Below are 22,271 nucleotides of genomic sequence, written 5' to 3'. Positions count from 1 at the left end.
AGAGAGACACAGAGAGAAAGACACAGACAAAGAGAGAGAGACAGAGACAGAGACAGAGATTGACAGAGAGAGACAGACAGAGAGAGAGAGACACAGAGAGAAAGACACAGAGAAAGAGAGAGACAGACAGAGATTGACAGAGAGAGACAGACAGAGAGAGAGACACAGAGAAAGAGAGAGACAGAGACAGATTGACAGAGAGAGACAGAGAGAGACACAGAGAAAGAGAGCGAGACAGAGACAGAGATTGACAGAGAGAGAGAGAGAGACAGAGACAGAGATTGACAGAGAGAGACAGAGAGAGAGAGAGAGACACAGAGAGAAAGACACAGACAAAGAGAGAGAGACAGAGACAGAGACAGAAATTGACAGAGAGAGACAGACAGAGAGAGAGAGACACAGAGAGAAAGACACAGAGAAAGAGAGAGACAGAGACAGAGATATTAAAATATGTAGATGCTGGTTGTAGATTTAAATATGTGTGTAGATTGTCTTAGTGCTGTGTGTTGCCTTAAGGACTGTTGTTTACACCCTGTATCTGTCTGGCCTGGGTTTTGTGCTGTGTGTTGCCTTAAGGACTGTTGTTTACACCCTGTATCTGTCTGGCCTGGGTTTTGTGTTGTGTGTTGCCTTAAGGACTGTTGTTTACACCCTGAATCTGTCTGGCCTGGGTTTTGTGTTGTGTGTTGCCTTAAGGACTGTTGTTTACACCCTGTATCTGTCTGGCCTGGGTTTTGTGTTGTGTGTTGCCTTAAGGACGGTTGTTTTTACACCCTGTATCTGTCTGGCCTGGGTTTGTGCTGTGTGTTGCCTTAAGGACTGTTGTTTAGACCCTGGATCTGTCTGGCCTGGGTTTTGTGTTGCGTTAAGGACTGTTGTTTACACCCTGAATCTGTCTGGCCTGGGTTTTGTGTTGCCATAAGGACTGTTGTTTACACCCTGAATCTGTCTGTTCTGGGTTTTGTGTTGCCATAAGGGCTGTTGTTTACACCCTGTATCTGTCTGGCCTGGGTTTTGTGCTGTGTGTTGCTTTAAGGACTGTTGTTTATACCCTGTATCTGTCTGGCCTGGGTTTTCTGCTGTGTGTTGCCTTAAAGACTGTTGTTTACACCCTGTATCAGTCTGGCCTGGGTTTTGTGTTGCCTTAAGGACTGTTGTTTACACCCTGTATCTGTCTGGCCTGGGTTTTGTGTTGTGTGTTGCCTTAAGGACTGTTGTTTACACCCTGAATCTGTCTGGCCTGGGTTTTGTGTTGTGTGTTGTCTTAAGGACTGTTGTTTACACCCTGTATCAGTCTGGCCTGGGTTTTGTGTTGTGTGTTGCCTTAAGGACTGTTGTTTACACCCTGTATCAGTCTGGCCTGGGGTTTGTGTTGCCTTAAGGACTGTTGTTTACACCCTGTATCTGTCTGGCCTGGGTTTTGTGTTGTGTGTTGCCTTAAGGACTGTTGTTTACACCCTGAATCTGTCTGGCCTGGGTTTTGTGTTGTGTGTTGCCTTAAGGACTGTTGTTTACACCCTGTATCTGTCTGGCCTGGGTTTTGTGTTGCCATAAGGACTGTTGTTTACACCCTGTATCTGTCTGGCCTGGGTTGTGTGTTGCCTTAAGGACTGTTGTTTACAACCTGTATCTGTCTGGCCTGGGTTTTGTGTTGTGTGTTGCCTTAAGGACTGTTGTTTACACCCTGTATCTATCTGGCCTGGGTTTTGTGTTGTGTGTTGCCTTAAGGACTGTTGTTTACACCCTGTATCTATCTGGCCTGGGTTTTGTGTTGTGTGTTGCCTTAAGGACTGTTGTTTACACCCTGTATCTGTCTGGCCTGGGTTTTGTGTTGTGTGTTTCCTTAAGGACTGTTGTTTACACCCTGAATCTGTCTGGCCTGGGTTTTGTGTTGTGTGTTGCCTTAAGGACTGTTGTTTACACCCTGAATCTGTCTGGCCTGGGTTTTGTGTTGTGTGTTGTCTTAAGGACTGTTGTTTACACCCTGTATCAGTCTGGCCTGGGTTTTGTGTTGTGTGTTGCCTTAAGGACTGTTGTTTACACCCTGTATCAGTCTGGCCTGGTGTTTGTGTTGCCTTAAGGACTGTTGTTTACACCCTGTATCTGTCTGGCCTGGGTTTTGTGTTGTGTGTTGCCTTAAGGACTGTTGTTTACACCCTGTATCTGTCTGGCCTGGGTTTTGTGTTGTGTGTTGCCTTAAGGACTGTTGTTTACACCCTGAATCTGTCTGGCCTGGGTTTTGTGTTGTGTGTTGCCTTAAGGACTGTTGTTTACACCCTGTATCTGTCTGGCCTGGGTTTTGTGTTGCCATAAGGACTGTTGTTTACACCCTGTATCTGTCTGGCCTGGGTTGTGTGTTGCCTTAAGGACTGTTGTTTACAACCTGTATCTGTCTGGCCTGGGTTTTGTGTTGTGTGTTGCCTTAAGGACTGTTGTTTACACCCTGTATCTATCTGGCCTGGGTTTTGTGTTGTGTGTTGCCTTAAGGACTGTTGTTTACACCCTGTATCTGTCTGGCCTGGGTTTTGTGTTGTGTGTTGCCTTAAGGACTATTGTTTACACCCTGTATCTGTCTGGCCTGGGTTTTGTGTTGTGTGTTGCCTTAAGGACTGTTGTTTACACCCTGAATCTGTCTGGCCTGGGTTTTGTGTTGTGTGTTGCCTTAAGGACTGTTGTTTACACCCTGTATCTGTCTGGCCTGGGTTTTGTGTTGCCTTAAGGACTGTTGTTTACACCCTGTATCTGTCTGGCCTGGGTTTTGTGTTGTGTGTTGCCTTAAGGACTGTTGTTTACACCCTGAATCTGTCTGGCCTGGGTTTTGTGTTGTGTGTTGCCTTAAGGACTGTTGTTTACACCCTGTATCTGTCTGGCCTGGGGTTTGTGTTGCCTTAAGGACTGTTGTTTACACCCTGTATCTGTCTGGCCTGGGTTTTCTTCTTTATCAGGATGGTTCTCTTTTTCAGACTGTTCCTCCAGTGAGTATAATATTTCCCCGGAACATTCCGGTAAATGGCCTGGTTTTCTGTTCAGCCCTTTTCATCCATTTTATGGATGGATTTTATACTAGAATGACATCCAGAACCTGTTTTCTGCTAACATTCCTCTCCTTGGGTCAAATGTGTTTGACATGACAAGGATTGGCAAGGAGTGGAATGTTTCCACAAACAGATCCTAACAGGACAGAACAGCCATCCACTGTATCACCATGATCCCAACAGGACAGCTCAGCCATCCACTGTATCACCATGATCCTAACAGGACAGCTCAGCCATCCACTGTATCACCATGGTCCCAACAGGACAGAACAGCCATCCACGGTATCACCATAATCCCAACAGGACAGCTCAGCCATCCACTGTATCACCATGGTCCCAACAGGACAGAACAGCCATCCACTGTATCACCATGGTCCGAACAGGACAGCTCAGCCATCCACTGTATCACAATGGTCCCAACAGGACAGAACAGACATCCACTGTATCACCATGATCCCAACAGGACAGAACAGACATCCACTGTATCACTGATCCTAACAGGACAGCTCAGCCACCCACTGTATCACCATGATCCCAACAGGACAGCTCAGCCATCCACTGTATCACCATGGTTCCAACAGGACAGAACAGACATCCACTGTATCACTGATCCTAACAGGACAGCTCAGCCATCCACTGTATCACCATGGTCCCAACAGGACAGAACAGCCATCCATTGTAATAATACAGTCATCCAAAACAATCAATCTGCATGGGTTCGTTTTTCTAAGGAAATGGTTTACTTGCTTGGTGAACAACTTCAGAATTTGTCTGACCTGTTACCTCAGTATGGTACAACCATACTGCTTGAAGAGTTGCTGAGACTACAGGTCTATCGGACCCCTGGGGACAGTTTACCTGACCTGTTACCTCAGTATGGTACAACCATACTGCTTGAAGAGTTGCTGAGACTACAGGTCTATCGGACCCCTGGGGACAGTTCACCTGACCCAGATGAAACCTATTTCTGGACTTAAAAACAACCTTTCATGGATATTCTCAACTAGGCCTTTTAGTCTGGAAACCGGCCCATTTGGCACATCGCAAGATAACAGAGAATCTTTAAGTGCACTTGTCAAAGACAAAGATGTTGGCCACCTTCTCCGGCTCCCTAACCTAAGCCTAACCTTACCCCTAGCTCTAACCTGACTACTGTTACCACAGCAACAGAGATCTCCGGCTCCCTAACCTAAGCCTAACCTTAGCCTTAGCTCTAACCTGACTACTGTTACCACAGCAACAGAGATTTCCGGCTCCATAACCTAAGCCTAACCTTACCCTTAGCTCTTAACCTGACTACTGTTACCACAGCAACAGAGATCTCCGGGTCCCTAACCTAAACCTAACCTTACCCCCAGCTCTAACCCCACTACTGTTACCACAGCAACAGAGATCAACACCATGGGTCTGTTTCTCACCTGGACAGGGCGATCTCTGCCTTCTGCTTGGCGATGTCTGCAGCTAGCTCTAACCCTGACTACTGTTACCACAGCAACAGAGATCAACACCATGGGTCTGTGTCTCACCTGGACAGGGCGATCTCTGCCTTCTGCTTGGCGATGTCTGCAGCTAGCTCTAACCCTGACTACTGTTACCACAGCAACAGAGATCAACACCATGGGTCTGTGTCTTACCTGGACAGGGCGATCTCTGCCTTCTGCTTGGCGATGTCTGCAGCCTTCTCAGCCGCTTCCACAGCCCGCTCCACCTTCTCCCTGATCTTACTGGCTCTCAGAGGAATCAGGTTCTTCCGCTTCCCGCTGACCAGCGCGTTCTGCTTGTACTTCCCCTCCTCTTTGGTGCTGTCAGGGAACGTTGTACAGCCGTAACCATGGCGCTTGTTGGCCACCCACTCCCCCTCGTAGCGTAGACCGTCGGAGCGCCGGCTCACGCCCCAACCCGCCCGCTGGTCACTGCGCCACTCGCCGGCGTAGGCCTCGGTGACCGTGGCATCCACAGGAGCGCCCTGCTCGCCGTCCTGGCTAGCGTTGGAGTGTATGTCGGAGGCAGCAGAGGAGACGGTGCTCATGCCGGCCTCGCTGCAGAACGAGCTCTGTTTACTCAGCTGGCTGGCCAGGGAACTCTTGGACTCGGAGCGACGCAGCTTCAGACCACTCAGGATCGACTGGCGGAAACGGCCTGGGATATGAAACGACACAACGTTATTTATCCTACAAAATACGATACGATGCAACTTTACAGAAATGGACAATTGACATACAAACACAAGCGTGACGTAATAACAATAAGTCCATGTCAAAGTACCAATAGATTGGACTAGAAAAGCAGGGCTAATGGATATTGAAGTATTAGCTCATAGAACCCGACCAGCTGCCCACAAACAGCACATCAGGAGTCTCACCTTTCCTCTTCCCCCGACGGTCCGCCTCGCTGGGCGCAGTCAGAGCGAAGCCCCCCCTCCCCACGGGACTCCCGACCAGCCCGCCCCCCACCACCCCGTCGGCAGGCGAGACGGCGGTCCCGGCGCCGTCCTCCAGCGTGGTGGGGGGGCCGTGGCTGTGCTCTGAGCGGAGGGAGTTTATGGACGTGCGGAGTGGGTAGAGGATGACGGCCGCCATGCCGTATGGCACGCTCTGCCGGACCCCATAGCCGTGCCGCATCCCCCCCAGCCACTGGCCCTGGAACGTACCTATAGGAGAGAGTCACAGGGGTCAAATTATAGGGCGATCTGAGGGCATGCATTGCACCACAATAGGTCATTTCATTATTCTAGATTACAGCCACAAGTAACAGGACAGGAAGTCACAGTACACATACATCAAGTGCAATTAATTGTCACACGCTGATCTGTTTCACCTGTCTTGTGATTGTCTCCACCCCCTTCAGGTGTCGCTTATTATCCCCCGGTGTATTTATCCCTGTGTTTCCTGTTTCTCTGTGCCAGTGTATTTATCCCTGTGTTTCCTGTCTCTCTGTGTCAATGTATTTATCCCTGTGTTTCCTGTCTCTCTGTGCCAGTGTATATATCCCTGTGTTTCCTGTCTCTCTGTCCCAGTGTATTTATCCCTGTGTTTCCTGTCTCTCTGCCCCAGTGTATTTATCCCTGTGTTTCCTGTCTCTCTGGGCCAGTGTATTTATCCCTGTGTTTCCTGTCTCTCTGTACCAGTGTATTTATCCCTGTGTTTCCTGTCTCTCTGTCCCAGTGTATTTATCCCTGTGTTTCCTGTCTCTCTGTACCAGTGTATTTATCCCTGTGTTTCCTGTCTCTCTGTCCCAGTGTATTTATCCCTGTGCTTCCTGTCTCTCTGTCCCAGTGTATTTATCCCTGTGTTTCCTGTCTCTCTGGGCCAGTGTATTTATCCCTGTGTTTCCTGTCTCTCTGTACCAGTGTATTTATCCCTGTGTTTCCTGTCTCTCTGTCCCAGTGTATTTATCCCTGTGCTTCCTGTCTCTCTGTCCCAGTGTATTTATCCCTGTGTTTCCTGTCTCTCTGGGCCAGTGTATTTATCCCTGTGTTTCCTGTCTCTCTGTACCAGTGTATTTATCCCTGTGTTTCCTGTCTCTCTGTCCCAGTGTATTTATCCCTCTGTTTCCTGTCTCTCTGGGCCAGTGTATTTATCCCTGTGTTTCCTGTCTCTCTGTACCAGTGTATTTATCCCTGTGTTTCCTGTCTCTCTGTACCAGTGTATTTATCCCTGTGTTTCCTGTCTCACTGTCCCAGTGTATTTATCCCTGTGTTTCCTGTCTCTCTGTACCAGTGTATTTATCCCTGTGTTTCCTGTCTCTCTGTACCAGTGTATTTATCCCTGTGTTTCCTGTCTCTCTGCCCCAGTGTATTTATCCCTGTGTTTCCTGTCTCTCTGTGCCAGTGTATATATCCCTGTGTTTCCTGTCTCTCTGTGCCAGTGTATTTATCCCTGTGTTTCCTGTCTCTCTGTCCCAGTGTATTTATCCCTGTGTTTCCTGTCTCTCTGTGTCAGTGTATTTATCCCTGTGTTTCCTGTCTCTCTGTCCCAGTGTATTTATCCCTGTGTTTCCTGTCTCTCTGGGCCAGTGTATTTATCCCTGTGTTTCCTGTCTCTCTGTACCAGTGTATTTATCCCTGTGTTTCCTGTCTCTCTGTCCCAGTGTATTTATCCCTGTGTTTCCTGTCTCTCTGCCCCAGTGTATATATCCCTGTCTCTCTGTGTCAGTGTATTTATCCCTGTGTTTCCTGTCTCTCTGCCCCAGTGTATTTATCCCTGTGTTTCCTGTCTCTCTGTGCCAGTGTATATATCCCTGTGTTTCCTGTCTCTCTGTGCCAGTGTATTTATCCCTGTGTTTCCTGTCTCTCTGTCCCAGTGTATTTATCCCTGTGTTTCCTGTCTCTCTGTGTCAGTGTATTTATCCCTGTGTTTCCTGTCTCTCTGTCCCAGTGTATTTATCCCTGTGTTTCCTGTCTCTCTGGGCCAGTGTATTTATCCCTGTGTTTCCTGTCTCTCTGTACCAGTGTATTTATCCCTGTGTTTCCTGTCTCTCTGTCCCAGTGTATTTATCCCTGTGTTTCCTGTCTCTCTGCCCCAGTGTATATATCCCTGTCTCTCTGTGTCAGTGTATTTATCCCTGTGTTTCTTGTCTCTCTGTCCCAGTGTATTTATCCCTGTGTTTCCTGTCTCTCTGGGCCAGTGTATTTATCCCTGTGTTTCCTGTCTCTCTGTGCCAGTGTATTTATCCCTGTGTTTCCTGTCTCTCTGTCCCAGTGTATTTATCCCTGTGTTTCCTGTCTCTCTGTGTCAGTGTATTTATCCCTGTGTTTCCTGTCTCTCTGTCCCAGTGTATTTATCCCTGTGTTTCCTGTCTCTCTGGGCCAGTGTATTTATCCCTGTGTTTCCTGTCTCTCTGTACCAGTGTATTTATCCCTGTGTTTCCTGTCTCTCTGTCCCAGTGTATTTATCCCTGTGTTTCCTGTCTCTCTGCCCCAGTGTATATATCCCTGTCTCTCTGTGTCAGTGTATTTATCCCTGTGTTTCTTGTCTCTCTGTCCCAGTGTATTTATCCCTGTGTTTCCTGTCTCTCTGGGCCAGTGTATTTATCCCTGTGTTTCCTGTCTCTCTGTGCCAGTGTATTTATCCCTGTGTTTCCTGTCTCTCTGTACCAGTGTATTTATCCCTGTGTTTCCTGTCTCTCTGTGTCAGTGTATTTATCCCTGTGTTTCCTGTCTCTCTGTCCAAGTGTATTTATCCCTGTGTTTCCTGTCTCTCTGCCCCAGTGTATATATCCCTGTGTTTCCTGTCTCTCTGTACCAGTGTATTTATCTCTGTGTTTCCTGTCTCTCTGTACCAGTGTATTTATCCCTGTGTTTCCTGTCTCTCTGTGCCAGTTCGTCTTGTATGTTTTTCAAGTCAACCAGTGTTTTTCCCTACTCCTGCTTCTCTTCTCTTTTTCTAGTCCTCATGATTTTTTGACCCTTTGCCCGTTTTCTGGACTCCGCACCCGCCTGCCTGAACCTTTCTGCCTGCCCTGACCTCGAGCCTGCCTGACCATTCTGCCTGCCCTGACCTCGAGCCTGCCTGACCATTCTGCCTGCCCTGACCTCGAGCCTGCCTGACAATTCTGCCTGCCCTGACCTCGAGCCTGCCTGACCATTCTGCCTGCCCTGACCTCGAGCCTGTCTGACCATTCTGCCTGCCCTGACCTCGAGCCTGCCTGACCATTCTGCCTGCCCTGACCTCGAGCCTGCCTGACCATTCTGCCTGCCCTGACCTCGAGCCTGCCTGACCATTCTGCCTGCCCTGACCTCGAGCCTGCCTGACCATTCTGCCTGCCCTGACCTCGAGCCGGCCTGACCATTCTACCTGCCCTGACCTCGAGCCTGCCTGACCATTCTACCTGCCCTGACCTCGAGCCTGCCTGACCATTCTACCTGCCCTGACCTCGAGCCTGCCTGACCATTCTACCTGCCCTGACCTCGGGCCTGCCTGACCATTCTACCTGCCCTGACCTCGAGCCTGCCTGACCATTCTACCTGCCCTGACCTCGAGCCTGCCTGACCATTCTACCTGCCCTGACCTCGAGCCTGCCTGCCACTCTGTACCCGCCTGCCTGCCACTCTGTACCTCCTGGACTCTGAACTGGTTTTGACCTTTTGCCTGTCCACGACCATTCTCTTACCTACTCCCTGTTGGATTGCGTGTCTGCGTGTTGGATTGCGTGTCTGCGTGTTGGATTGCGTGTTTGCGTGTTGGATTGTGTGTTTGCGTGTTGGATTGCGTGTCTGCGTGTTGGATTGCGTGTCTGCGTGTTGGATTGCGTGTCTGCGTGTTGGATTGCGTGTCTGCGTGTTGGATTGCGTGTTTGCGTGTTGGATTGCGTGTTTGCGTGTTGGATTGCGTGTTTGCGTGTTGGATTGCGTGTTTGCGTGTTGGATTGCGTGTCTGCGTGTTGCATTGCGTGTCTGCGTGTTGGATTGCGTGTCAGCGTGTTGGATTGTGTGTCTGTGTGTTGGATTGCGTGTCTGTGTGTTGGATTGCGTGTCAGCGTGTTGGATTGAGTGTCTGCGTGTTGGATTGCGTGTCTGCGTGTTGGATTGCGTGTTTGCGTGTTGGATTGCGTGTTTGCGTGTTGGATTGCGTGTTTGCGTGTTGGATTGCGTGTTTGCGTGTTGGATTGCGTGTCTGCGTGTTGCATTGCGTGTCTGCGTGTTGGATTGCGTGTCAGCGTGTTGGATTGTGTGTCTGTGTGTTGGATTGCGTGTCTGTGTGTTGGATTGCGTGTCAGCGTGTTGGATTGAGTGTCTGCGTGTTGGATTGCGTGTCTGCGTGTTGGATTGCGTGTCTGCGTGTTGGATTGCGTGTCTGTGTGTTGGATTGCGTGTTTGCGTGTTGGATTGCGTGTCTGCGTGTTGGATTGCGTGTTTGCGTGTTGGATTGTGTGTTTGAGTGTTGGATTGCGTGTCTGCGTGTTGGATTGCGTGTCTGCGTGTTGGATTGCGTGTCTGCGTGTTGGATTGCGTGTCTGCGCGTTGGATTGCGTGTTTGCGTGTTGGATTGCGTGTCTGCGTGTTGGATTGCGTGTCTGCGTGTTGGATTGCGTGTCTGCGTGTTGGATTGCGTGTCTGCGTGTTGGATTGCGTGTCTGCATCTGGGTCTAGTCTTGTGCCCTTATATAAATACATTTGCAAAACACAGAAACTCTGTCTCTCATGTGGTCAACTGGCCTTCATTTGTGTTCAATGGGGCTCATTTATCATTTCCATAAAATACTGTATGTAAAATTTGTCCTTCCAATTTGTTCAGTTCAACGCAATAAACATCAATAGTGATGAAAACCTTGTTTCATTTATATTTGTTCAAGATAAACATGATTTATTCCACCCAGGTCTTGATTGTAATGACATTTTATTTAAAAAACGAATAGCACTTTTATTGATAAGTGTGATCGAGCAGGTAAATGGCAAATATTAGCCATGTATGCTGTCTATACTGCTTGGAATTGATATCAGTCAACATCTAAGTATTTAGTATTAAGTATGTTTACTTAAATTGTTATGGCTGAATTGGTTTAAAAACCCAATAATGTTGTGGGTCCATCAGACCACCAGACCCGATAAGATCGGGAGAATAACAAAAACATGAACGCCACACAGGGGTTAAATATCATGGCCGCACATCACGTCATGACAACAGTTTAAATATCATGGACCGCACATCACGTCATGACAACACGCCATGGCAACCGTTTAAATATCATGGACCGCACATCACGTCATGACAACACGCCATGGCAACCGTTTAAATATCATGGACCGCACATCACGTCATGACAACACGCCATGGCAACCGTTTAAATATCATGGACCGCACATCACGTCATGACAACCTTTTAAATATATTGGACAGCACATCATGTGATGACAACAGGTTAAATATCACGGACCGCAATGCTCTCTACCTCAGGCAAAATCATGCTTTTCATTTTCCATTGATTAAAACTAAGATATTAGGTTTTATTTCACAACTTGGCTGAAGCCCGACCGCAAATAATGATCCGTTTTTATCTTATGTTTTATACAGTGGATTGTTTAAAGAGCGTTTCCATCTCATTTCAGTAGTGAGGCTTTTAACGCGAACATATTCACGTTTTAGTGTCCGGGAGGATAGGCCTAATAAACGGTATGTCACCTCCATTTCAATCATCTAAAAACAGAGGAATGACATGTCGTGAACCTTCGCTGTGGTGTGTCTGTCAAAGTGGAAGAGATCGGGACCTGTCCATGGTGCTGAAATGCAGATCGCAATAGACAAAGCTATGCTGCGCCGACCCAATGTAAATACCGATTCATGTTATTAGCCTACACTACACACGATATTACAGGTGTAGCTGTTGGTATAGCGACAATAGCACGTTTATTGGGTTGTGGAAAATGTGTCAGCTCGTTCGTGCTATATTAATCTCCCAGGTGAGAGACCGAAAAGAGAGAGGTGCTCTCTCTCGTGACGCAGTCTTTATTTTGATTTATTTTTTATCTAATTCAGGAGTGTTATTACGGTCGTCTCCGCTACTTCATAAACCAAATAACACCAAGGTTATCTGCTGGTATGTAAACCATTGCGGTACATCTGATATTAGACTACAGGCTACGCTGGTAAACAACCTCTAGCTACACCGATACAGCAGCCACGGATCTGGTTTCCATGGTCCCCTCTGCATCACTTATTGACCTCTCTCTCTCTACCTTTCCCTATCTCTACCTCTCTTCCTCCCCCACTCTATCTCCCTCTCTTCCTCCCTCACTCTACCTACCTCTCTTCCTCCCTCACTCTACCTACCTCTCTCTCTCTCTCTCTCTACCTTTCCCTATCTCTACCTCCTTCCTTCCTCACTCTACCTCTCTACCTCTCCCTATCTCTACCTCTCTTCCTCCCTCACTCTACCTACCTCTCTTCCTCCCTCACTCTACCTCTCTACCTTTCCCTATCTCTACCTCTCTTCCTCCCTCACTCTACCTCCCTCTCTTCCTCCCTCACGCTACCTACCTCTCTTCCTCACTCTACCTCCCTCTCTTCCTCCCTTACTCTACCTACCTCTCTTCCTCCCTCACTCTACCTCCCTCTCTTCCTCCCTCACTCTACCTCCCTCTCTTCCTCCCTCACTCTACCTCCCTCTCTTCCTCCCTCACTCTACCTCCCTCTCTTCCTCCCTCACTCAACCTCCCTCTCTTCCTCCCTCACTCTCCCTCCCTCTCTTCCTCCCTCACTCTACCTCCCTCTCTTCCTCCCTCACTCTACCTCCCTCTCTTCCTCCCTCACTCTACCTCCCTCTCTTCCTCCCTCACTCTACCTCCCTCTCTTCCTCCCTCACTCTACCTCCCTCTCTTCCTCCCCCGGCACCCCTCCCTGCCTCTCTCGGCTCATCCCGGTTTAGTGCAATGGAGTTGCTTTGGTTATCAAACGGCCTAGATTAGGGACAGTTTGACATTTACTGTGTGTGTGGGGGGGGGGGGGGGAGCAGATGTCTCTTTATATTACATTGGAGTGGATGAACATGCGCAGGTTGCCTACAGGACACCTTTTAAGTAGCCTAGTTGAATGAATACATTTTAAAAGTTAAGTTAAGTGACCAATATTTAGACAATATTGAAGCGTTTGAGGTCAAGGAATAGCTACTCTGATTGTTAAGGAGGCAGAACGCGCGTTAATCTTTCCTGAATAACTGGGCCTGCTGGGCGCATGAGACTGTGTGGCTACACAATGTAGGACGACTTGGGAGAATGACGACGGGCAAAAGGAAAAATACAGCCAGACGGTCCTGTACGGTGCCTTATCTAGATCAAGAGTAGACCCACAATTCATCCAGACGGTCCTGTACGGTGCCTTATCTAGATCAAGAGTAGACCCACAATTCATCCAGACGGTCCTGTACGGTGCCTTATCTAGATCAAGAGTAGACCCACAATTCATTCACTTTACAGTATTTCACTCACTTGAAAACAATAATGCAGTATTCATTTTAATGTGGTTATGTAGGCTAGTCTAGGGAGGATCATTGTGGTGTTGTAGGCTAGTCTAGTCTAGGGAGGATCATTGTGGTGTTGTAGGCTAGTCTAGGGAGGATCATTGTGGTGTTGTAGGCTAGTCTAGGGAGGATCATTGTGGTGTTGTAGGCTAGTCTAGGGAGGATCATTGTAGTTATGTAGGCTAGTCTAGTCTAGGGAGGATCATTGTGGTGTTGTAGGCTAGTCTAGGGAGGATCATTGTGTTGTTGTCGTCTAGTCTAGGGAGGATCATTGTGTTGTTGTAGGCTAGTCTAGGGAGGATCATTGTGGTGTTGTAGGCTAGTCTAGGGAGGATCATTGTGTAGTTATCATCTAGTCTAGGGAGGATCATTGTGGTGTTGTAGGCTAGTCTAGAGAGGATCATTGTATTGTTGTAGGCTAGTCTAGGGAGGATCATTGTAGTTATGTAGGCTAGTCTAGTCTAGGGAGGATCATTGTGTTGTTGTCGTCTAGTCTAGGGAGGATCATTGTGTTGTTGTAGGCTAGTCTAGGGAGGATCATTGTGGTGTTGTAGGCTAGTCTAGGGAGGATCATTGTGTTGTTGTAGGCTAGTCTAGGGAGGATCATTGTGTTGTTGTAGGCTAGTCTAGGGAGGATCATTGTGGTGTTGTAGGCTAGTCTAGGGAGGATCATTGTGGTGTTGTAGGCTAGTCTAGGGAGGATCATTGTGGTGTTGTAGGCTATTCTAGGGAGGATCATTGTGGTGTTGTAGGCTAGTCTAGGGAGGATCATTGTGTTGTTGTAGGCTAGTCTAGGGAGGATCATTGTAGTTATGTAGGCTAGTCTAGTCTAGGGAGGATCATTGTGTTGTTGTCGTCTAGTCTAGGGAGGATCATTGTGGTGTTGTAGGCTAGTCTAGGGAGGATCATTGTGGTGTTGTAGGCTAGTCTAGGGAGGATCATTGTGTTGTTGTAGGCTAGTCTAGGGAGGATCATTGTGGTGTTGTAGGCTAGTCTAGGGAGGATCATTGTGGTGTTGTAGGCTAGTCTAGGGAGGATCATTGTGTTGTTGTAGGCTAGTCTAGGGAGGATCATTGTAGTTATGTAGGCTAGTCTAGTCTAGGGAGGATCATTGTGTTGTTGTCGTCTAGTCTAGGGAGGATCATTGTGTTGTTGTAGGCTAGTCTAGGGAGGATCATTGTGGTGTTGTAGGCTAGTCTAGGGAGGATCATTGTGGTGTTGTAGGCTAGTCTAGGGAGGATCATTGTGGTGTTGTAGGCTAGTCTAGGGAGGATCATTGTGGTGTTGTAGGCTAGTCTAGGGAGGATCATTGTGGTGTTGTAGGCTAGTCTAGGGAGGATCATTGTGGTATTGTAGGCTAGTCTAGGGAGGATCATTGTGGTGTTGTAGGCTAGTCTAGGGAGGATCATTGTGGTGTTGTAGGCTAGTCTAGAGAGGATCATTGTAGTTATGTAGGCTAGTCTAGTCTAGGGAGGATCATTGTGTTGTTGTCGTCTAGTCTAGGGAGGATCATTGTGTTGTTGTAGGCTAGTCTAGGGAGGATCATTGTGGTGTTGTAGGCTAGTCTAGTCTAGGGAGGATCATTGTGTTGTTGTAGGCTAGTCTAGGGAGGATCATTGTGGTGTTGTAGGCTAGTCTAGGGAGGATCATTGTGGTGTTGTAGGCTAGTCTAGGGAGGATCATTGTGGTGTTGTAGACTAGTCTAGGGAGGATCCTTGTGGTGTTGTAGGCTAGTCTAGGGAGGATCATTGTGTTGTTGTAGGCTAGTCTAGGGAGGATAATTGTGGTGTTGTAGGCTAGTCTAGGGAGGATGTTTGTGTTGTTGTAGGCTAGTCTAGGGAGGATCATTGTGGTGTTGTAGGCAAGTCTAGTCTAGGGAGGATCATTGTGGTGTTGTAGGCTAGTCTAGTCTAGGGAGGATCATTGTGGTGTTGTAGGCTAGTCTAGGGAGGATCATTGTGGTGTTGTAGGCTAGTCTAGGGAGGATCATTGTGGTGTTGTAGGCTAGTTTAGGGAGGATCATTGTGGTGTTGTAGGCTAGTCTAGGGAGGATCATTGTGTAGTTGTCGTCTAGTCTAGGGAGGATCATTGTGTTGTTGTAGGCTAGTCTAGGGAGGATCATTGTGTTGTTGTAGGCTAGTCTAGTCTAGGGAGGATCAGTGTGTTGTTGTAGGCTAGTCTAGGGAGGATCATTGTGGTTTTGTAGGCTAGTCTAGTCTAGGGAGGATCAGTGTGTTGTTGTAGGCTAGTCTAGGGAGGATCATTGTGTTTTTGTAGGCTAGTCTAGGGAGGATCATTGTGTTGTTGTAGGCTCTGGCCTCTCCTCTGTACCTGGTCTCTCCTCTGTACCTGGCCTCTCCTCTGTACCTGGCCTCTCCTCTGTACCTGGCCTCTCCTCTGTACCTGGCCTCTCCTCTGCACCTGGCCTCTCCTCTGTACCTGTCCTCTCCTCTGCACCTGACCTCTCCTCTGTACCTGGCCTCTCCTCAGAACCTGGCCAGTTATTCCTCTACGTTCTTGTGGATTTATATAGAAAATTGATGCAGATTTGAATGATTTTATATGTGGCATGATTGCTAGTTAACCTATTGTAGATCTGGACAAACGATCCACCTACCACTATTGTCACTATGTACAGAGGGCAGGATAGAGTTGACTGTGTACTAAACGTGTAGAAAAGTGTAGAGCATAAGGGAAATACCAAAACACCTTGGTAGGGGAGGAGCGTACAGGCAGATTAGGAAATGTGGCTATATTGAATAAATTATTTTGTTAAACCTGCAAAATGGGGAATGTAAACCAGGAGAAAATGCACTACCCTCCCCTGTGCCTAATAATAAAAATAAATTAAAATTCCCCATCCCTCCCCAAAGCAAAACAAAAAGCTAGACAAACCTCCCTTATTTTGGACCGGCCCACCTCAAGTCAATTTCAAACTGTCCCTTTGCGCCCAAGTCAGAAAACCCCAGTGACAATGCCAAAGCACCAATCAGGGCTCAGATCACAGAGAGTCTTCAGTGACAGGCTGACCTGCTGTCTCGGCGTTACCATGGCGATTTACAGTACAGAGGCGTCTGTGGTGTAATGCAGAGAGCGAGAGAGGGATGGGGGAGAAAGAGTATGGATGTGTATATAGTAGGGAAGAATAGAGGAGGGGGAATAGAGGAGAGGGAATAGAAGAGGGGATAGAGGAGGGGGGAATAGAAGAGAGGGGAATAGAAGAGAGGGGAATAGAAGAGGAAGAATAGAGGAGGGGGAATAGAGGAGAGGGAATAGAAGAGAGGGGAATAGAAGAGGAAGAATAGAGGAGGGGGAATAGAGGAGAGGGAATAGAAGAGAGGGGAATAGAAGAGGAAGAATAGAGGAGGGGGAATAGAAGAGAGGGGAATAGAAGAGGAAGATTAGAGGAGGGGGAATAGAGGAGAGGGGAATAGAAGAGGAAGAATAGAGGAGGGGGAATATAGGAGAGAGGAATAGAGGAAGGGGGATAGAGGAGGGGGAACAGAGGAGAGAGGAATAGAGGAGGGGGAACAGAGGAGAGAGGAATAGAGGAGGGGGGATAGAGGAGGGGGAATATAGGAGAGAGGAATAGAGGAAGGGGGATAGAGGAGGGGGAACAGAGGAGAGAGGAATAGAGGAGGGGGGATAGAGGAGGGGGAATAGAGGAGAGAGGAATAGAGGAAGGGGGATAGAGAGGAGGGGGAACAGAGGAGAGAGAGGAGAGAGGAATAGAGGAGGGGGGATAGAGGAGGGGGAATATAGGAGAGAGGAATAGAGGAAGGGGGGATAGAGGAGGGGGAACAGAGGAGAGAGGAATAGAGGAGGGGGGATAGAGGAGGGGGAATAGAGGAGAGAGGAATAGAGGAAGGGGGATAGAGGAGGGGGAAACAGAGGAGAGAGGAATAGAGGAGGGGGGGATAGAGGAGAGAGGAATAGAGGAGGGGGGATAGAGGAGAGAGGAATAGAGGAGGGGGAACAGAGGAGAGAGGAATAGAGGAGGGGGAACAGAGGAGAGAGGAATAGAGGAGGGGGGATAGAGGAGAGAGGAATAGAGGAGGGGGGATAGAGGAGAGAGGAATAGAGGAGGGGGGAATAGAGGAGGGGGAATATAGGAGAGAGGAATAGAGGAGGGGGGATAGAGGAGGGGAACAGAGGAGAGAGGAATAGAGGAGGGGGGATAGAGGAGGGGGAACAGAGGAGAGCAGGAATAGAGGAGGGGGAAAAGAGGAGGGAGGAATAGAGGAGGGGGGATAGAGGAGGGGGAATATAGGAGAGAGGAATAGAGGAAGGGGGATAGAGGAGGGGGAACAGAGGAGAGAGGAATAGAGGAGGGGGGATAGAGGAGGGGGAATAGAGGAGAGAGGAATAGAGGAAGGGGGATAGAGGAGGGGAACAGAGGAGAGAGGAATAGAGGAGGGGGGGATAGAGGAGAGAGGAATAGAGGAGGGGGATAGAGGAGAGAGGAATAGAGGAGGGGGAACAGAGGAGAGAGGAATAGAGGAGGGGGACAGAGGAGAGAGGAATAGAGGAGGGGGGATAGAGGAGAGAGGAATAGAGGAGGGGGGATAGTAGGAGAGAGGAATAGAGGAGGGGGGATAGAGGAGGGGGGAATATAGGAGAGAGGAATAGAGGAGGGGGGATAGAGGAGGGGAACAGAGGAGAGAGGAATAGAGGAGGGGGGATAGAGGAGGGGGAATAGAGGAGGAGGGCATAGAGGAGAAGGAATAGAGGAGTGAGGAATAGAGGAGGATGAATAGAGGGGGGAGAGGAGGGGGAATAGAGGAGGGGGAATAGAGGGGAAGAATAGAAGAGGGGGAATAGAGGAGTGAGAATAGAGGAGAAGGAAAAGAGGAGGAGGAATAGAGGAGGAAGAATAGAGAGGAGGAATAGAGGAGGAGGAATAGAGGGGAGGAATAGAGGGGGATAGAGGAGGGGGAATAGAGGAGGAGGAATAGAGGAGGAAGAATAGAAGAGGGGGAATAGAGGAGGAAGAATAGAGGAGGAGGAATAGAGGAGGAGGGAACAGAGGAGGAGGAATAGAGGAGAGGAATAGAGGAAGGGGGAATATAGGAGGGGGAAGAGAGGAGGGGGAATAGAGGGGGGGGAATAGAGGAGGAGGAATAGAGGAGGAGGAATAGAGGAGGGGAATAGAGGAGAGGCATAGAGGAGGAGGAATAGGAGGAGGGAATAGAGGAGGGATGGATAGAGAAGGGGGAATAGAGGAGGGAAAAAGGGGGGGGGAATAGAGGAAGGGAATAGAGGAGGGAGGAATAGAGGAGGAGGAATAGAGGAGGAGGAATAGAGGAGAGGAAATAAGGAGGGGGAATAGAGGAGGAGGAGTAGAGGAGGAGGAATAGAGGAGGGGGAATAGAGGAGAGGGATAGAGGAGGAGGAATAGAGGGCGGGAATAGAGGAGGAGGAATAGAGGGTGAGGCATAGAGGAGAGGAAATAAAGGAGGGGGAATAGAGGAAGGGGAATAGAGGAGGAGGAATAGAGGAGGGATGGATAGAGGAGGGGGATAGAGGAGGGGAATAGAGGAGGGGGGAATAGAGGAAGGGAATAGAGGGAGGAGGAATAGAGGAGGAGGAATAGAGGGGTGAGGAATAGAGGAGGGGAAATAAAGGAGGGGGGAATAGAGGAGGGAGGAATAGAGGAGGAAGAATAGAGGAGGAGGAATAGATAGGGGGAATAGAGGAGGAGGGATAGGGAGGAGGAAGAATAGAGGAGGGGGANGATGGATAGAGAAGGGGGAATAGAGGAGGGGAAATAAAGGAGGGGGGAATAGAGGAAGGGGAATAGAGGAGGGAGGAATAGAGGAGGAGGAATAGAGGGTTGAGGAATAGAGGAGAGGAAATAAAGGAGGGGGGAATAGAGGAGGAGGATTAGAGGAGGAGGAATAGAGGAGGGGGGGAATAGATGAGAAGGCATAGAGGAGGAGGAATAGAGGAGGGGGAATAGAGGAGGAGGAATAGAGGGTTGAGGAATAGAGGAGAGGAAATAAAGGAGGGGGAATAGAGGAAGGGGAATAGAGGAGGAGGAATAGAGGAGGGATGGATAGAGAAGGGGGAATAGAGGAGGGAAATAAAGGAGGGGGGAATAGAGGAAGGGGAATAGAGGGTTGAGGAATAGAGGAGGAGGAATAGAGGGGTGAGGAATAGAGGAGAGGAAATAAAGGAGGGGGAATAGAGGAGGAGGATTAGAGGAGGAAGAATAGAGGAGGGGGAATAGAGGAGGGGGAATAGAGGAGGAGGGAATGGAGGAGGAAGAATAGAGGAGGGGGGAATAGAGGAGAGGGAATAGAAGAGAGGGGAATAGAAGAGGAAGAATAGAGGAGGGGGAATAGAGGAGAGGGAATAGAAGAGAGGGGAATAGAAGAGGAAGAATAGAGGAGGGGGAATAGAAGAGAGGGGAATAGAAGAGGAAGATTAGAGGAGGGGGAATAGAGGAGAGGGGAATAGAAGAGGAAGAATAGAGGAGGGGGAATATAGGAGAGAGGAATAGAGGAAGGGGGATAGAGGAGGGGGAACAGAGGAGAGAGGAATAGAGGAGGGGGAACAGAGGAGAGAGGAATAGAGGAGGGGGGATAGAGGAGGGGAATATAGGAGAGAGGAATAGAGGAAGGGGGATAGAGGAGGGGGAACAGAGGAGAGAGGAATAGAGGAGGGGGGATAGAGGAGGGGGAATATAGGAGAGAGGAATAGAGGAAGGGGGATAGAGGAGGGGGAATAGAGGAGAGGGGAATAGAAGAGAGGGGAATAGAGGAGGAAGAATAGAGGAGGGGAATATAGGAGAGAGGAATAGAGGAAGGGGGAATATAGGAGAGAGGAATAGAGGAGGGGGGATAGAGGAGGGGGAATATAGGAGAGAGGAATAGAGGAAGGGGGATAGAGGAGGGGGAACAGAGGAGAGAGGAATAGAGGAGGGGGGATAGAGGAGAGAGGAATAGAGGAGGGGGGATAGAGGAGAGAGGAATAGAGGAGGGGGAACAGAGGAGAGAGGAATAGAGGAGGGGGAACAGAGGAGAGAGGAATAGAGGAGGGGGGATAGAGGAGAGAGGAATAGAGGAGGGGGGATAGAGGAGAGAGGAATAGAGGAGGGGGGATAGAGGAGGGGGAATATAGGAGGAGAGGAATAGAGGAGGGGGGATAGAGGAGGGGAACAGAGGAGAGAGGAATAGAGGAGGGGGGATAGAGGAGGGGAACAGAGGAGAGAGGAATAGAGGAGGGGGAAAAGAGGAGGGAGGAATAGAGGAGGGGGAAAAGAGGAGAGAGGAATAGAGGAGGGGGAAAAGAGGAGGGGGAATAGAGCAGGGGGGAATAGAGAAGGGGGGATAGAGGAGGAGGCATAGAGGAGGAAGAATAGAAGAGGGGGAATAGAGGAGGGGGAATAGAGGAGGAGGCATAGAGGAGAAGGAATAGAGGAGGGGGAATAGAGGAGTGAGGAATAGAGGAGGAAGAATAGAAGAGGGGGAATAGAGGAGGGGGAATAGAGGAGGGGGAATAGAGGAGGAGGAATAGAGGAGGAAGAATAGAAGAGGGGGAATAGAGGAGTGAGGAATAGAGGAGAAGGCAAAGAGGAGGAGGAATAGAGGAGGAAGAATAGAGGAGGAGGAATAGAGGAGAAGGAATAGAGGAGGAGGAATAGAGGGGGGATAGAGGAGGGGGAATAGAGGAGGAGGAATAGAGGAGGAAGAATAGAAGAGGGGGAATAGAGGAGGAAGAATAGAGGAGGAGGAATAGAGGAGGGGAACAGAGGAGGAGGAATAGAGGAGGAGGAAGAGAGGAGGGGGGAATATAGGAGGGGGGGAAGAGAGGAGGGGGAATAGAGGAGGGGGAATAGATGAGGAGGAATAGAGGAGGAGGAATAGAGGAGGGGGAATAGAGGAGGGATGGATAGAGAAGGGGGAATAGAGGAGGGGAAATAAAGGAGGGGGGAATAGAGGAAGGGGAATAGAGGAGGGAGGAATAGAGGAGGAGGAATAGAGGGTTGAGGAATAGAGGAGAGGAAATAAAGGAGGGGGGAATAGAGGAGGAGGATTAGAGGAGGAGGAATAGAGGAGGGGGAATAGAGGAGAGGAAATAAAGGAGGGGGGGAATAGAGGAGGAGGATTAGAGGAGGAGGAATAGAGGAGGGGGAATAGAGGAGAAGGCATAGAGGAGGAGGAATAGAGGAGGGGGAATAGAGGAGGAGGAATAGAGGGTTGAGGAATAGAGGAGAGGAAATAAAGGAGGGGGGAATAGAGGAGGAGGATTAGAGGAGGAAGAATAGAGGAGGGGGAATAGAGGAGGGGGAATAGAGGAGGAGGGAATGGAGGAGGAAGAATAGAGGAGGGGGAATAGAGGAGAGGGAATAGAAGAGAGGGGAATAGAAGAGGAAGAATAGAGGAGGGGGAATAGAGGAGAGGGAATAGAAGAGAGGGGAATAGAAGAGGAAGAATAGAGGAGGGGGAATAGAAGAGAGGGGAATAGAAGAGGAAGATTAGAGGAGGGGGAATAGAGGAGAGGGGAATAGAAGAGGAAGAATAGAGGAGGGGAATATAGGAGAGAGGAATAGAGGAAGGGGGATAGAGGAGGGGGAACAGAGGAGAGAGGAATAGAGGAGGGGGAACAGAGGAGAGAGGAATAGAGGAGGGGGGATAGAGGAGGGGGAATATAGGAGAGAGGAATAGAGGAAGGGGGATAGAGGAGGGGGAACAGAGGAGAGAGGAATAGAGGAGGGGGGATAGAGGAGGGGGAATATAGGAGAGAGGAATAGAGGAAGGGGGATAGAGGAGGGGGAATAGAGGAGAGGGGAATAGAAGAGAGGGGAATAGAGGAGGAAGAATAGAGGAGGGGGAATATAGGAGAGAGGAATAGAGGAAGGGGGAATATAGGAGAGAGGAATAGAGGAGGGGGGATAGAGGAGGGGGAATATAGGAGAGAGGAATAGAGGAAGGGGGATAGAGGAGGGGGAACAGAGGAGAGAGGAATAGAGGAGGGGGGATAGAGGAGAGAGGAATAGAGGAGGGGGGATAGAGGAGAGAGGAATAGAGGAGGGGGAACAGAGGAGAGAGGAATAGAGGAGGGGGAACAGAGGAGAGAGGAATAGAGGAGGGGGGATAGAGGAGAGAGGAATAGAGGAGGGGGGATAGAGGAGAGAGGAATAGAGGAGGGGGGATAGAGGAGGGGGAATATAGGAGAGAGGAATAGAGGAGGGGGGATAGAGGAGGGGAACAGAGGAGAGAGGAATAGAGGAGGGGGGATAGAGGAGGGGGAACAGAGGAGAGAGGAATAGAGGAGGGG

General features: G+C 49.2%; 1 protein-coding gene across 1 annotated transcript in view; it reads right to left on the bottom strand.

Moving 5' to 3' along the window:
• Positions 1-22,271, bottom strand: part of LOC109888274 (junctophilin-3) — a 34,038-nt gene that overhangs the window by 7,407 nt on the left and 4,360 nt on the right. The window contains 2 exon segments of the mRNA XM_031812977.1: positions 4,670-5,174; positions 5,398-5,685. Coding sequence (XP_031668837.1) covers positions 4,670-5,174; positions 5,398-5,685 — 793 coding nt within the window.

Source organism: Oncorhynchus kisutch, unplaced genomic scaffold, assembly GCF_002021735.2.
Source record: "Oncorhynchus kisutch isolate 150728-3 unplaced genomic scaffold, Okis_V2 Okis03b-Okis08b_hom, whole genome shotgun sequence".
Taxonomy (NCBI): domain Eukaryota; kingdom Metazoa; phylum Chordata; class Actinopteri; order Salmoniformes; family Salmonidae; genus Oncorhynchus; species Oncorhynchus kisutch.
Note: the sequence above shows the minus strand (reverse complement) of the source record. Positions and strands in the feature narration are given on the sequence as shown.